Raw genomic sequence first — 17,236 nt, forward strand, 5'->3', positions numbered from 1 at the left:
CAGATTGTTGGGGGCAATATGCTATCTCTGTAAACTGCTTAGAGAGGGCTGTAAAGGACTGTGAAGTGGTATACAAGTCTAAGTGCTATTGCTATGATGCAATATGCTGCCAGATTTGGGGGGATGTGGTGCCACATGTCAATTTTGGTTTGCCTACTCCTCTGTTCACAGAATACAGTATAATAAACCTAAAAATAGCTCTTGTCTTAGCAAGAGTTATTATTTACTGAAACAAAACCAAACATTGAAAATAGGAATTTTATCGAGCGCTCTTATTAAATAATACTTATGCTAAAGATTTTTCAATAAAATATACCTCTGTTACACTTACTTAAAATATTAATACTGTCATAATAAATCAGACATCTTCCAAAACCTATAGATAGAAAACTTACTCATAAATCCATAAGCAATAAAAAGAGAAAACACATGTAATAATGAAATATTACAAAGATTATTATTCCTTAAATGAGAAAGATTTAGATTAGTTTAGATACACATTTTATATTTACTTAAAATATTTTTCTCCTGTTTAAAACCTCCAAGCAGATTATGGTGGTATGATAAAGAAAATTACTTAAAGATATATTAACCATTAATTCTGCATTAGCTTTCTGCCACCTTCTGAAAAGGCAGTAGAATATAGTAAAGAAATCTACAGTATGTTATTTTGAATCATGTGAAGCATGATCGGGTCCATGATCATGTTTATATTTTGGAATGTTGCCCATACAAATCCAAAATACTATCATTATATTTAATTGCAAATATTTGTAGACATAAAGATGAATATGTGCAAGGCATCCATTTTATTTTGAAGTGTGAACATACCTTCTGCATTAAAGATAGAATCTTGTTTTGTTTAGTCAATAAAATGAAGAGTAGATGAGGGCCATAACAATTTGATGTTATGCGAAAATGAATAATATCCATTAAGTGGAATGAATTGGCTTTTCTCCTGTAATTTCCCAGTCTATCCCATTCTCCTAAAAACTAGTCTGCAATGTGCGGGGGTTGGGGGGCTTTGGAGCAGATCTGAGTAACAAAAGTCCCACCCAAATGTGTACAACTGACCATGCACCACCAGATAGTACCCATTGTTGTTGTTTTTCCGCAAAAAGGCTAACTAAAATTTGAATATCAACATTTATTTTGTCAAACTACCTTCATTTCAGTTTGATAATTGCTACCTGCTTTAATTTTATTATTTAAATCTTTTAATTAAATGTTACTATTTTGCTGGAAAATAGCCCATCAATCTAACCATTCTCCTATTTATAATTATTAAATTACAAAAATGGTAATATACAGCACTAATTACAAACATAAAGACTTTATTGAATGCTGCTCAATCCCTCAGTCTTTCAATACAAAACCATTTTCCACACAATTGAAATTTAAGAGATTGGAATGATACTCTGATATAAAGATCTGCAAAAAAGCACCCCACTGATCAAGTAAAAACAGACAAAACTTTTAAGAATCATTTTTTTTGCCATCTCAAGCACTGCTTTTTCTTTAACACAAAGAGCTGTCTTGCATGTCTGCGTACAAATTACACAGCCTAAACTTTAAATGGAGCAGCTAGGCCATCCTTCAGGGCCAGGTTGAATCATAGAATCATAGGGCTAGTGGGGACCTCAGAGGTCTTCTAGTCCAACCCTCTGTCCATGGCATGAGTAAACACAAATAAAAGTCGGAAAAAAGCAAGATCGATTAGGTTCTACAAACATTTGCCAAACTATAGAGTGTAATTGATAGGTTCCAATTTTTAGTTATGGGAACAGAAACATGACTACTGAATCTTTTCTAAGAGGAAGCATGAGAACTATATGAATAATTCTTTATTAAAAGTTAACAATCTTTCCTCATTCAGAGCTCACATAACTGCTGAAGCAAAACACATAATGCAGCCTAACTCCTGTCCAAATTACAATTATCTGAGAGAGAAGCCCAACTCAGCTAAGTTGATCTTACTCCCTTTCCTTGTCTCTATCCATTTATATAGCCCACTTTACCACCTCAGTAACAAGTCTTTTCTACTTGAAAAGGTCCCTCATATAATTTTGAATCTTAATCTCTCTAAACTAAACATTCTTATAAAATAGCCTGACCTGTGATATTGTAATGGGCAGATTCAACTCAAGTGATACACATTTATTCAGAAGCAAACCCCACCAAGCTTCATGGGAGTCAATCCCATCAACTTGATACTAGATTATCAGTTTCATTTCAGGAAATACAGTAAAGCTAGAAGTCTTTTCCTGAGTCTCAGCCAAAGGCTGTAGCACTATGAAAAGCACATAGGAAGGAGAAAATGTAGCTACCTGACATCTATGCCTAAGTGCAACACAATTAAAAAAAGGAGAAAAAAAAACTTCAAGTCAAAATTTCACCATTCCCATAATTAAATCACACACTTCGTGGATGATAAAATTCCTTTCTGTGAGATGTCAAAAGTTGACAACATAGCAATGATTAGAGACAAATTTACAATATGCTATGGTAAATAGTATCACATTCAATTATTGTATTTCAATTCAAAAATATTTCATTTACATGTTGTGGGTGGGATGGCCATTTCAAAGATACTGATGAGGTTTCTCTTCTGCATTTTTTTTACATATTTTTTTAAAAAAATCTGTATAGAAAAGGTAGGCCTCACAAACAGAGGCTTTCACACTCACTTGGCACTATCATTTGGTATATTTGTCAGAGAGGAGGAGGAGGTATTACTTGGCTGGTTAGACAAAGTTCTGGTGAGTCTGAGTTCTTCCAGCTTTTTCCACAATTCTTCACGTTCTAATTCTTTCTTCTTCTCTCTGTAAAAAAAAAAGTGAAAAGATTCTTAATCATTATGCATCTATAGAGCTAATAAAGATGATCAGAAATCCTAAATATATCATAAACAGCCTGGTGGCGCAGTGGACTAAACTGCTGCTGTTAAAGTAGTACTTAGCTGCCAGATGCCTGCAATTACTGCGAGTTCAATTCTCACCAGGCTCAAGGTTGACTCAGCCTTCCATCCTTTCAATGTAGGTAAAATGAGGACCCGGTTTATGGGGGCAATAAGCTGACTTTGAATAAAATAGAACATCGCTCGGGGGGGCCAAAAAGCCCTACTAAGCAGGTATATACAAAAGTATGAAGGCTATTGCTTAATGCATTGTAAGACACCCTGAGTCTCCGGAGAAGGAGGGCATATATAAATCAAACTAATAAATAATAAATAAATAAATAAAGATTAACTTGAATATCCTAGCATGAACCTGTTTGGTACCAATCAGTACAGAAAATAGTGAGCTAAATAATGTCATGGTTGGACTAGAAAACAAATTTTTAATATTCCAGTCTCTGTGTTCATAAGAACCTAAAGTTTAGAAAAATAAAAAGGTGATGAAAAAATGTAAGTAAAGTTTTATGTGAATAAATAACCTTGAGTATATTGTAGTGTTAGAAAATACAGTAATCAAAAAGTGTTGAAATGAGTTTGTTTTTAAACTACAAATAATTGTCCTTAGATATTACTATTAAAGTAAGGAGGCTGCAATTCTTGGCATTACAATGGCCAGGGGAGGGGTGTATAACATTGATTGGAGCATGTCTAAACTGCTTGTTACCTAATGTTCCTATCCCAAAACAGCTTAGACAAAGAATGCAGCCACATAGTCTTTGCCAGTCCAAAACTGGTATTAGACAAGATGCTAGAATCAGATCAGGTCTAAATATATCAAAAGCCTTTATGGCTGGATTTCACAGCAATTTCTTGGGTATTTTCAAACACTTGTTATCCAATCTTCCTATTCAAAAACAGCTTAGACAAAGAATGGAGCAAGTTATGTTAACAAATTCTAATTTTAGGGCTTTCTACTAAAATTATATATTGAATTTTCAAAGTATACCTCTCAAGCTTAAACCAGAAACAACAGTATGTCTTGAGCATAAGAGAATACTTTTGCTGTTCCCTTTTTAAAAATTTTAAAAGATTGGATTTGTTGTTAAAACATAGTCTCCTTGAATAAGCCACATAAGTATATACAGTAGATATAGAAAGTTTATATATCTGTTAAAATACTAGGTTTTTTGAGATGTAAAACAAAACCAGACCAAGATATTTCAGAATTTTTTCCACCCTTAATATAACATTGTACAATTCAATTAAAAACAAACTGAAATCTGTTAAGGGGAGAAATTAAAAAACTAGAATGATGTGACGGCATAAGTCACACTCTCTTATAAGTAGGGATATGTTCAGAATTAACCAATCACATTCAAACTGATATCAAATAGTGGTCAGCACACACCTGCCATTAATTAAACTAAGTGATCAGCCCATACAAAGTTTAGCTGTTCCAGTAGGATTTTTCAGATATTTTACTCAAAAAAGTCAAGAGTTGAAAAGCTTATCTATAGATGCTCAAGAACAGGGGTGTCAAACTAGTGGCCTGCAGGCCAGATGCGTCATGCACAGGCCACACCCACCCCAGCTCCGCAAAGGGGGAAAACGTGATACGTCATGTTACAGCAACGTGACGCTGCAAGTCTGACACCTGTGCTCAAGAACAATATTCAGTGTGTCAGAGGTGCTCAAACAGAACCTTTTTGCAACTCCTTTAAAGATAAGTAGTACTTGTGTAGTGATCACAGCTGTGACCAGCATCTTAGTTACTAAGTGAAAAGCAACTGTGCTTACAATATTATGTTTTTCCTTACTTCTCCACCCTTTAGAATGCTCATGTGGTGCTGGGATAATTAGCAAGAAGGGAATTATGCATTTACATTCTTTGGAGAGGACAAGATTACAAGAGTTAGCCAGCACACAATGAGGAATATACATTGGAAAGAATTTGGTGGCACTGGCTATTTGCCTAGCACACCAGGGACTGAGCTGCAAGTATGCTGGGCAAACAACTGGCACTAGTACATTCTATTCAATGTGGATTCCCTTTTGTGTGCCTGCTTCTCCTCTTACAATCCTCTTCCTCTCCAATAGCATTCAGAGGTGAAAAAGGGGCCAATGTCAGGGCAATGCATACTAACTGATTGTAACGGCAAACACACAACCAAGAAAGAAACCCTTTAAAAGTAACTAAATGGTTACAAAATTGTTTTTCCCCCCCAGTACTGTCATAACTTTGAATGGTCACTCCATTCAAAGTCAGTCAGTAAGGTCTACCTGGAGCTGTATCTCTTCTCAGGAACATCCAGCTATACTATGATTCCAGGAACAGATGTGTTTAAGAATTACAGACAAGACTACATGCATGTCTCCTATTCATTCCGCAGCATATTTTTACCTTTAATCCATAGCATTGTAGGACTCTACACTAACCACACTGATTTTTTTTCCAATAGGAAGTAAAGCATGAAGGTTTTTAAAAAGATACTCTGAATACATTGAAAATTCTTAATTTAAAATATCAGTTTTAACCAAAGTCTCTCGAGATCAGGGCTGGTCAGATTGACAGCCTATACCAAGCCATCCTCTGTAGCTGGCTGAGGAATTCTGGGAGTTAAAATCCACACATATTAAAAGTTGCTGAGGTTCAGAAACACTCCTCTAGCATCTACATTACGTAGTGCTCCAGGCTTCCCCAGCAGGGAAACATCTCCAGGAGAATGTATTTCATTTCTTCCTGGAAGTGAAACATGATTGGTAGGGACCTAGTAAATTATAGTTCTACTAGCACAACCCTAAATTCATCTTTTCTCCTTTAATTAATAAGGAATTTGGTAATAGATAGAGAAAATAAATGGCACTATTAAACTAAATTGACTACAGCTTCTCAAAATAATTTGGAGTGGAGCTACAGTGCAGAAAAGACCCATGCTGAATAGATTAGCTCTGTATTACTATTTGGGCTACTTCCTTACCAACATTTCCTTCCATACACTCAACAGAAGCCAACCTGTAGACATGTAAAAACAAACTAACAGAAGCACATTGCCATACAGAGCAACAAAATCTCAACAGAAAAAAAAATGCCAAAGCATGAAAGCATAGGAAAGGTTGTGTCCCAGGTGCCTGCTAATTATCCCACTAATAGCAGCTGGAGATGTCCCAAAGCTTCTGCTGATGAAAGTATCTTAATATGGATATGCAGGCTGATGTCTCAACATATAGTTGGTAAGATGCCCCTAGAGCAAAAGCTAGGCGGATTTACAATAATCAGTGGGTTAGTAAAAAGAAAGCATTTGTACCTTGTTACATGGAAAAACTGCAACAGCCCTTAATCAGAAAATCTCATAAGCAGAATTCCTTGCAAAAGCAAAAGTGAAAAGGAAAGGACTGGATGCATAGCAGGAAGAGGTGCTGAGTACAAGACAAGGCTAGGTATCCTAAGCAAGGTCCATTAGGAGAAATGGGTTTAAGGAAGGGATGCTTTTATTTAGAAGAAATGGATAAACATAGTTAATGTAAATAGTAGAAAGAGATGATTCATTTGCAAAACTATTTTTTTTTATTCTAATGTTAAATCAACATTAATCTGGAAGACTGTTTCAGGCACATGTTTGTAAACACATTGGAAAGGTATACCTTTGTCTTTCTGCTTTGTAAGTGCTTGTGAGTTCATCAAATAGTTTCCCATTCATCTCCATCAGTGTTTTCAGCACATTATATACTAATGCTACAATGGTCCTAGAACAGGGTAAGTTGCAAAAATATTGTTAAGAGATGTATTCTATCATCTAGTCTGATTATCTAGCTTCTGCTTTAGTTTTGTCACCATTTCACATAAAAGAAACAACTGTATTTAGTTTTGAAATGATGGGGTCTGCAAACTCAAAGCATGGACATTAGACTTGTTTGTCTTCAAACTTAAAACAACAGTGTGATGAGATTATCATAATAAATAGCAGGAAAGTTACAATCTAATATAAATCAAAGTCAAGTGCACGTGCAAAAGGTGCTGCCCAAATCTAACACAAAGTACAAAATGCAAAAATATATTCATAAGGGCCTCCTATATTTAATATTTCAATTAAAGTTTCTTAACAATAAATGAAAAATCAAGGGTTAAGATTATCTGACCAGTAAAGTGATTTCCTTGAGAATGAGTTTCCATTAACATGTCAATTCCATTATAAGTTATAACAAACATTTGATTAATTTTAACATAACATTATTTTGATTATAGAATGCCTTCCTAAGAAGGCTTCCCTGGCATCAGATTTTTAACTCTGAGAATAAATTTACTGATATCCATTCTCAGAAAAAAACATCTGCCATCAAATATTGTGGAAAAGAGTTTAGGGATGGTGAAGAGTCCCAAGTCAATGACTTGAAACCTGTTTATTTATTTATTTGTTTGTTCCTATTTCTATACCGCCCTTCTCCAAATAGGACTCAGGGCGGTGAACAGCCAAAGTAAAAAACAGAACATACAAAATTTAAAAGCAGTTTAAAATAATTAAATATTTTGGCCGTAAATTAAAACAACCCAATTTAAAATCAATTTAAAATTTAACTCAAGCCAGCCCAGCTAGTTGAAATAAATGGGTTTTCAGGGCCCGACGAAAAATCCGGAGGTTTGTTATTGTACGTATCTCTGGGGGGAGGTTGTTCCAGAGGGTGGGCGCCACCACAGAGAAGGCTCTCCCCCTGGGAGTCGCCAGCCGACATTGTCTGGCGGACGGCACCCTGAGGAGGCCCACTCTGTGCAAGCGTACTGGCCGGTGGGAGGCTATTGGTGGCAGAAGGCGGTCTCGTAAGTACCCCGGCCCTAAGCCATGGAGTGCTTTAAAGGTGGTCACCAACACCTTGAAGCGCACCCGGAAGACCACCGGGAGCCAGTGCAGCTCGCGCAGGAGAGGTGTCACATGGGAGCGCCTCGTCACCCCCATAATCCCTACATACCATACTGAGCTTTTAAAATGTTTTAGATAGATTTTTAAGTAGTTAGTTGCTGTCATAGTTTTGACTATATTCTGTAAGTAATATTTTATTGCATTTTGGCTGAAAAATTGTACCTTGACCCCAGCAAAGCATTTGACAAAGCCTCTCATGAAATCCTCAATAAAACTGTAAAATATGGGCTAGATAATATTACTGTTGCATGGATTTATAATTGGCTGAATGGCCATTCATAAATGTCTCCTTATCAACCTGGACAGAAACACTATATGGAGTGCCACAAATCTGTCTTGGGACCAACATTTTTATTACTGATCTGGAAAGAGTTTATTTTTTATTAATTCAATTACTATGACTGCCCGACTCAACCAAGTGACTGGGTGGAGTTGAGGGGATGACTACCAAATCTGCAGATGGTATAAAAACTAGGACTAGCTAAAACTTCAAAAGAGAAAGGGAAGATTAAAAAAAATCTACAGAGGTTTAAACAATAGTCCAAACAAAAGTTTCTCCTGTAATTAAGGAGAAAAATAAAACAAACAAACAAACAAACAAACAAAACAATGGGGGAGATCTGTCTTGCAGAAGTAACATGAAAAGGATCTGGGTGTTCAAGCAGATCACAAAGTAAACCATAGTTAATAATTTGAGGCATTTGCTGACAATGCAAATGCTATTTTGGAATATATACACAAGAATATAGAGATCATGGGATCGAGTAATTGTCCCACTCTATTTGGTCTTGATGAGATCCCACTCACAACACTATCCTGCTTGGACACTGAACTTCAAAAAGGAAACCCATAAACTGAAAGAAATTCAAAGGATGGTACGAAGATGATATGGGCTGGAAATGAAATCCTATGAGGAATGGTTAAAAGAACGGATAGATTTAGCCTATGTAAAAGCAGATCGAGGAGAAATATGTCATTAGATGATATCTCTTCTCTTTTGCCTTGTGGGGAACTACCAGAATCCTAGTTCAAAAGTATAAGGAAGTAGATTCAGATGAGAGATATGAGGAGGAATTTCCTATCATAAGAACTATCTATCAGTAGAATAGATTGCCTCATAAAGAGACATTTTCTTCATTGGAGGTTGTCAAACATAAATTGGATGGTTATCTATCAGAAATGCTCTAATGGATCCTGTACTGAGCAGAGGGTTGCACTAGATGAATTGAAGTCACTTCCAATTGTATGATTTTATGACAATGTATATAATAAATCATTTCAAAGCACATCTTTCAAGTAGCAGTATCAATGATTCAGTGCTTGAAGTTCTGTGCAGACAACGCAATTCTCATGCATTGTCTTATTTATTTATTTATTTATTTATTTATTAATTAATTAATTAATTAAATTTATATCCTGCCCTTCTCCCTGAAGGGACTCAGGGCGGTGAACAGCCGAGAATTAAAATGCAATATAAACATGCAATATAAAAGTTAAAATAAATAAAATATACACAAGTGCATTCTTTTAACATGGAGGTTGTGCCCTACAAACCAAAAGGATTTAAATCTGAAACTAATCTGCAATACATTAAAATATTTTAAAAGATTAAACAGTAAGAAGTACATACGGATTCCAGTGTTCTTTGGAGATCTTATATAAATTGCCAAACATAATTGGCAAAATTGTATCAATGTTCTCTTCAATCAGACCAAGAATGTATTCATTATTCCAAAAGTACAGAGCCCTTTCTGCAATCTGAAATACACATTTAAAATATCAGGACAATGAGATTGGCTAGTATCCAATTTTTAGTTATTGAAAATCTCAAATTATACCTGAAAATGTGAACTTGACACACACTTTGCTATCTGTTTAAAAAGAGGCTCTTGTATTTTTTTGAACTGTGTCGGTTCTATTACATCCAGAACTTCTTCAATTTCACCTAAAAACATGACCTGTTACAAAGAAAAAAATATTTAGGCAAGAAAGGTTTGTATAATAACATCATTAGCATACAGAAAAAAAATTGAATCTTTTTTTTAATCTAGGATTTTCTGCAATCTACACTAATTCTATTTGACAATGATTTTTTAAACATAAATTAAATATCCTTAATTTGATATAAATTACTCAAACAATCCAGATTACCAACAAATTCTTCAAATTTTAAATATCAGTAATGCTACAGATCTAGTATTCTTAGAACCACCTATTGAGATGCTCTAGTAAATGGTTTTAAAATCATCTAAATTAAAAACTCCTAGGATTTTATATGGATAAATACAGGTTTACACCAGGGGTGGGTTCTACTTACCTCCACTACCGGTTTGCAACAAGAGCACACATGTGCGCTTCTGCACATGTGCAGAAGCTTCTACCGGTTGCAAGAACCGGACCGAACCGGGAGCAACCCACCACTGGTTTACACAGATACTCAGATTGTGATTCAGAGCTAAACAGTTGTAAGCACAAATATTTTGCAGGAACTATATTTAAAATAATATATAATTCATAAAGTCTATATTCAACAACATGAGTATGTTTACAATAATGTAAAACAAAATGTGAACAGTATTTATATATTCTAGGCATTATTACACATAAAACTGTACTATGTATTACTATATAAGATGAAAAGGTAAAAATACATTAAGTACCTTATTACAGTAGGATTTCAATAGTCATTGAAAAGATAACATTTCATTATTTCCAATTTAACACAATGTAATACTTATTTCTTAAGAATATGCAGGGCACATTTCCTCCCAATCTCAGATCTGGTTTTTTTCCCCTCTTTTCTCAAGGTCCATAAATAGGCAGCATACTAGAAAAGGAATGAAAACTCTGCAAACTGCCCTGAAAAGCACACTTTGAAGTGTATCAGCCTGGGAAGTTGCATTTGGAGGAGGTACAAAGAGAATACCCTTTTCTGAATTCTGCATAATAACCTGTCATGCTGCCTTATCACAGACAGGTAAGTAAAAACTCTAATCCCACAGGATTCTTCCAAAGAAGCCCCATGTTTAAGGCTCTCCTTAGGGTGCCAAAATAATTTTCTTAAGATGAAAATGGAGACTTTACGCATTATCCATATTACAGCTGGAATAAACCTGCTGAGCTATAGTAAATTGATTTTAGTATAATGCTTTAGAAAAATAATCAAACTTACCTCTTTCTGGCTGCATATTTTTGGCCAAAATTTCAGCAATCCTCTGATAACCTGGGTTGCAAAAATAAAAATTCATCAGAGTTTATCTATGAAAACTGATACTTGAAAGATGGTATGACTGCCTTTAGATTTACTAAATTCAATCATTTTGTTCAATGTATTTGACACAGATGTATCTTCAAAAATGGATTTTGTTCCAACTATATTGCAAACTTTTTTTTCATTTTACATTTTTAAACAAGAGGTAACAAATTAATGAATTATTGGATTCACTCATTACATTAAACCATCCTAGGTTAACGATGATTTCTTGAATTTAAGGATAACTGACTGGATTTATACAACAAATGCAGACAAACACATCAGTTTAGGGCTCAGTCAGACATAATACCTGCATGTAACATTTTAAAAAATAAAATGCCTACATTTTCTCTACAACAGGGGTCCCCTTTTGACTGTTAGGAACCAGACCGAACAGCTGGACATTAGCAGTAGGCAAGTAAGCAAAACTGAAACCATCCCCCCCCCCCTTCGGTCCATGGAAAAATTGTCTTCTATGAAACCGGTCCTTGGTGCCAAAAAGGCTAGGGACCCCTGCTCTAGACTTTCCAACACCTGTCCCTTTTCCTATTTAAGTCTATTTCTCAATCATTCCTTCACTAGGCTTTTCTGTGAAAACACAATTCATAGAAAAAAGGCTATTAAGTACTATAGAGTATTTTCACTTTAAAAGGCTGCATCTCTTCAATGTTCCAACTGCTAAAGAATACAGCCATGTTTTGTGTTACAGCCTTATCGTTACTCTGTAGGACTCTGGAAAGGGGACATGGATTCTAAAAGTATTTAATAAAATATTTAATAAAAGTAAATGGCAGCTTGAAAGCTTCTAAGCAATTTTAATGAACAATTAATTACCTGGAATAAACTACTGCACACAACTGGACTTTTTAATAAACAGGCACATGATTAATCAATTCTACTTTATAGTAATATATTTAAAATGCTCAGGTGCTGTGTATGTTTATACAATTGCGATCGTCTCTTTTGTTATGTATGGTCACAACCTTTGTACGACCAGTTCACAGAATTATAAACCACAGAATTCAATTTCATTTACATTTTACTTTATTTTCTCCTGATTCAAACTGATGATAGATGATATCATTTGGAGAAGGCTGTGTCTGAATACACTTTGTTCTAAAATTGCTGGTATAATATTTATTTACAATACTCAGCTTTTCCCCGTACCCTTTTATTACATATTATTTTATCAGCATTCTAAATTAAGGGGCCACTTCTGGTAAATGGCTGTCCAATTATATATTTAAACAATTTCAAATTTTGAATGTATATCTGTTGTATTAATATAACAAACTGTATAATAGTAATTACTACAGTTATAAATTTCTGGATAAGTAGATTCAGTATGACAGCACAAGGAACAAACAGGCTGGTTTTAGAAATAACTTTGGAGTTAAAACACACTTCATAAAAAGTAGTTGAAAGCCAATGACTTGCTTTAGAAGCAAAACACTTCTAAAGTCAAACAAATGAAGATACCAGGATTCTGGTCAGGGGTTGCCATGTATACTAAGCAAGTATCTTGTATCAATTTCTGGGGCACATGGAAAAGTCTTCCATTCTTATTCTATTGATTCATTGTAAATAACAGCAGGATGTTCTATATAGGCTACGTGTGAATTATGATTTTTTTGCTGAAAACTCTAGTTGCTGAACCACATTGGTGCAGAGGTTTGGATAATCGTTATTATTTGCTAGATCTACATTTGAGCTATATTGCAAAAGTTCAAAGAAAGACAAAAACAATACTTACCGGCTCTGTTAATGTCATATCTTTTTCCAAGAACTGAACAACACAGTACGCCAGCTTAAAAAAAGTTTTTGAAAATTGATAGTTTATTATAGGATTATTAAATTGTCATAATTTTCAAAAAAAGATTATCTGTAACATATTATTTGAATGATCATCTGTCATTCATATGTATTGTTTTGTGTCTGCACCGAGCCTCTTTTGGAAATTTATAGACTATACAAACATTTGATGGATGTCCCATCTTCTCTGAATACCAAGCATATTTAGACATGAACCCTAACTTTTTTTTTATTTCAAAGACTGGTATAACAATCCCTTTGATGAAGAGAAAAAATTGATGTCACTGATAGTTTGAATTCACAGTACACCTCTTTAATGTTTTATACATTATATATTAAAGTAACATTTTAAATCTTTAGTTTTGAAAAATAAAGACTCTTATAAGCATCATGTAGCACAGGATCACAATGAATGCCACAAATTCAGTTGTCAAGCACAAAGAGAAAAACTTTCCCAAGTGCATCATCAGATGACCCTCAGATAATTACTATTTAGTGTTATTGGTTAGTACCCTGTTTAATTCTTCTATCAAACACCTTGGAAAGCAGAGATTTCAAGCTATGCCTGTAGGAAAGCTATTTTTAAAATTACAACATACAATCACTAATAGATAATAAATTCAAAGGTACAAGTAGTTGAAGAAAAACATTTATTTATTTTACAATATTGGTTCATAAAAACTTCAGCAGTGTGAAAATAAATACTCATTCTGATTTTCCACTGTGTGAAATATATTAAAGTTACAGTGGGGCAAAAAAGTATTTAGTCAGCCACCAATTGTGCAAGTTCTCCCACTTAAAAAGATGAGAGAGGCCTGTAATTGACATCATAGGTAGACCTCAACTATGAAAGACAACAAATCCAGACAATCACATTGTCTGATTTGGAAAGAATTTATTTGCAAATTATGGTGGAAAATAAGTATTTGATCAATATCAAAAGTTCATCTCAATACTTTGTTATATATCCTTTATTGGCAATGGCAGAGGTCAAACGTTTTCTGTAAGTCTTCACAAGGTTGGCACACACTGTTGCTGGTATGTTGGCCCATTCCTCCATGCAGATCTCCTCTAGAGAAGTGATATTTTGGGGCTGTCGCTGGGCAACACGGACTTTCAACTCCCTCCAAAGGTTTTCTATGGGGTTGAGATCTGGAGACTGGTTAGGCCACTTCAGGACCTTGAAATGCTTCTTATGAAGCCACTCCTTCGTTGCCCGGGTGGTGTGTTTGGGATCATTGTCATGCTGAAAGACCCAGCCACGTTTCATCTTCAATGCCCTTGCTGATGGAAGGAGGTTTGCACTCAAAATCTCACGATACATGGCCCCATTCATTCTTTCCTGTACACAGATCAGTCGTCCTGGTCCCTTTGCAGAGAAACAGCCCCAAAGCATGATGTTGCCACCCCCATGCTTCACAGTAGGTATGGTGTTCTTGGCATGCAACTCAGCATTCTCTCTCCTCCAAACACGACGAGTTGTGTTTCTACCAAACAGTTCTACTTTGGTTTCATCTACCATATGACATTCTCCCAATCCTCTTCTGGATCATCCAAATGGTCTCTAGCAAACTTCAGACGGGCCCGGACATGTACTGGCTTAAGCAGGGGGACACGTCTGGCACTGCAGGATCTGAGTCCCTGGCGGTGTAGTGTGTTACTGATGGTAGCCTTTGTTACGTTGGTCCCAGCTCTTTGCAGGTCATTCACTAGGTCCCCCCGTATGGTTCTGGGATTTTTGCTCACCGTTCTTGTGATCATTTTGACCCCACAGTGTGAGATCTTGCGTGGAGCCCCAGATCGAGGGAGATTATCAGTGGTCTTGTATGTCTTCCATTTTCTAATTATTGCTCCCACAGTTGATTTCTTCACACCAAGCTGCTTGCCTATTGCAGATTCAGCCTTCCCAGCCTGGTGCAGGCGTACAATTTTGTTTCTGGTGTCCTTCAACAGCTCTTTGGTCTTCACCATAGTGGAGTTTGGAGTGTGACTGTTTAAGGTTGTGGACAGGTGTCTTTTTTACTGATAACAAGTTCAAGCAGGTGCCATTAATACAGGTAATGAGTGGAGGACAGAGGAGCCTCTTAAAGAAGAAGTTACAGGTCTGTGAGAGCCAGAAATCTTGCTTGTTTGTAGGTGACCAAATACTTATTTTCCACCATAATTTGCAAATAAATTCTTTCCAAATCAGACAGTGATTGTCTGGATTTGTTTTCTCATTTTGTCTCTCATAGTTGAGGTCTACCTATGATGACAATTACAGGCCTCTCTCATCTTTTTAAGTGGGAGAACTTGCACAATTGGTGGCTGACTAAATACTTTTTTGCCCCACTGTATGCATCTTTAAATAAAGACCTCTGGCCCTAAAAGACTCAACTTGTGCAATTAAATAAGTTTAACTGCAACATTACTTGAGCTTCAACATGCAATATTACATTTGCTCAGATCAACATACCTGTGCATGAAATAAAGCTAATCCCTTTGCAGTATGCATGGGAATAAGAACCTTCAGAAGGAATTGTTTATGTTCAGCTTTCAGTGGCAATGCAAAACCATTGATAATACTGAAGGGGAAAAAACAAATTCAACATGAAAACTTATTACAGTACTGCAATACATATAATAAATGTGTATTATTAAGTTTACATTTTATTCTGAAGATTGTGAACAACACTATTCCTATAAATACATTGAACAAGACCAGCTGTATTTTCCACAGGGTAGTAAGGACCAGTTACTTTTTGAATGTAGTAAATAGTAAAATTGAATTTACTAATTTTGCTGAAATTAGTGGCTACAAATAAGCAATTCCTAAATGCTGCTTGTTTGTATCCACTAATTTGGCTGCTTGATTCCCTTTATGAGCACCAACTGCAGATTCCACCAACTGAGAAAAAAGTGCTTTAAGTAGGATAGAAATTAAATCACAGCAGATTTAGTACTCCAATTTGCACCAGCTTGAGTTCATTTCTAAGACTTTCACTGTATGAAAAAATTTACAAATCAAAAATACACATTTGGAACTGCAGGAAAATTGTAATTGTTCCATTAAATGTAAAATTAATTACATGCAGTTTATGGATCTCATAGAATATTTCCTTTTCTTTCCTCCCCTTCTTTTCTGGTCAAATCTATCAAATCCTGTTTGAAATAAAAGGGGAAAGGAAGGTATCAGACTAGCAGTATCTGTCCTATAGGCAATCCTCGTTTAAGGACCAGTTGCTTAGCGAATGGTTGAAATTACAACAACCCCCCAAAAGTTACTATGACCCAGATTAAATGTTCTGGCATCCACCTCTTCTCACATGAACATGTGATTGTATTTTGGACACTCGGCAACCAGCCCTCATTTATGTCCATTTGCAGCATCCCATGGTCACATATCCACAATGTGCTAGTTTCCTTCAGGAAATCAGACTTTACTTCTAGTTTCTAGCAATCACCCATTGCAAACAATGGGCTTGTTTTATGTCTGCTGCAAAAAAAAAAAGACATAAAATCAGGATGGCCATGTGATAACCTGTTAAAAACTGGCTCAGCTTACAACTGTAATTGTGGGCTCAATTACAGTTATTAAGTCGAGAACTACCTGCATTGCAGACACATACTGTGATATTGCATACTCCCTAACATACTTTAATTGTTTATTTGTAGGTGATGTCCCCATATAGCAATTCTGCAAGTCATCTGAACTTCACAGTACACCTCTTTAAGGTTTTGTAGAAGCATATTTATTCAAGCACCTGATTTTCTAAGACCAGTACCAATGTCCACATGGAATCTTCTTGCAATGCTCTTGGTCCTCCCAGGAGTATATTAACTCCAAGAGCTCATTCCAGTTACAGCATCTTTATCTCCCTGGTTGGTGATAACAATTGGGTGGTGATGATAACTGTAACCATTGGTTAAAAAAAAAAAAACACAGATGCAAACCTTGGTCCTTCCTAACTGTGATGAAGAAATCTACCTACCTTCCCAGTATCTCAAGTAGCTCAGCAACACCATTGAAATGTTCCGTTTCATATATAAACCTGTTGTTAAAAAAAAATTAATGTTTCATCCAACAGTGAAGAAGAAAATACAGTTAAATATCTCCACATGAAAGTTGAGGGGTTACTATTTTTCTGAAAACTATTAGCAGAATGCATCTTCAATTTGATGTAAGAAAATTGCTTTAAAATAGATATTCATATTATGGGTAAGATCCAAAGTAGATCCCAACAAACCTCCAGAACAGAAAGGGGTAACCTACAGCCCACAAGTGGCTCAAACAGTCCCACCCAGAGGTCCCACAGAAACCAGGCATAAAAAGGATGCTTTAACCTTCTGAATCATTTACAACCTTTAGAACTAAAAAAAAAA

The 17,236-nt window shown here is 35.6% G+C and overlaps 1 protein-coding gene across 6 annotated transcripts in view; it reads right to left on the reverse strand.

The window, feature by feature from the left end:
- The window catches only part of PPP2R5A (protein phosphatase 2 regulatory subunit B'alpha), a 73,661-nt gene that overhangs the window by 26,094 nt on the left and 30,331 nt on the right, over positions 1-17,236 (reverse strand). For 3 of the 6 annotated variants that reach the window (XM_034427779.3, XM_087883192.1, XM_034427776.3), the window contains exons 6-13: positions 16,846-16,905; positions 15,330-15,438; positions 12,816-12,869; positions 10,982-11,032; positions 9,648-9,767; positions 9,440-9,567; positions 6,539-6,640; positions 2,688-2,822 (exon numbers count right to left, since the gene is read on the reverse strand). In XM_034427779.3, coding sequence (XP_034283670.1) covers positions 2,688-2,822; positions 6,539-6,640; positions 9,440-9,567; positions 9,648-9,767; positions 10,982-11,032; positions 12,816-12,869; positions 15,330-15,438; positions 16,846-16,905 — 759 coding nt within the window. Of the gene's footprint in view, positions 1-241; positions 377-1,317; positions 2,823-6,538; positions 6,641-9,439; positions 9,568-9,647; positions 9,768-10,981; positions 11,033-12,815; positions 12,870-15,329; positions 15,439-16,845; positions 16,906-17,236 lie in introns of those variants that run through there. The other 3 variants (XM_060692500.2, XM_087883193.1, XM_034427780.3) reach the window with 3 other exon arrangements.

The sequence above is a fragment of the Pantherophis guttatus genome, chromosome 1, assembly GCF_059756535.1.
Source record: "Pantherophis guttatus breed Tessera chromosome 1, ASM5975653v1, whole genome shotgun sequence".
Taxonomy (NCBI): Eukaryota; Metazoa; Chordata; class Lepidosauria; order Squamata; family Colubridae; genus Pantherophis; species Pantherophis guttatus.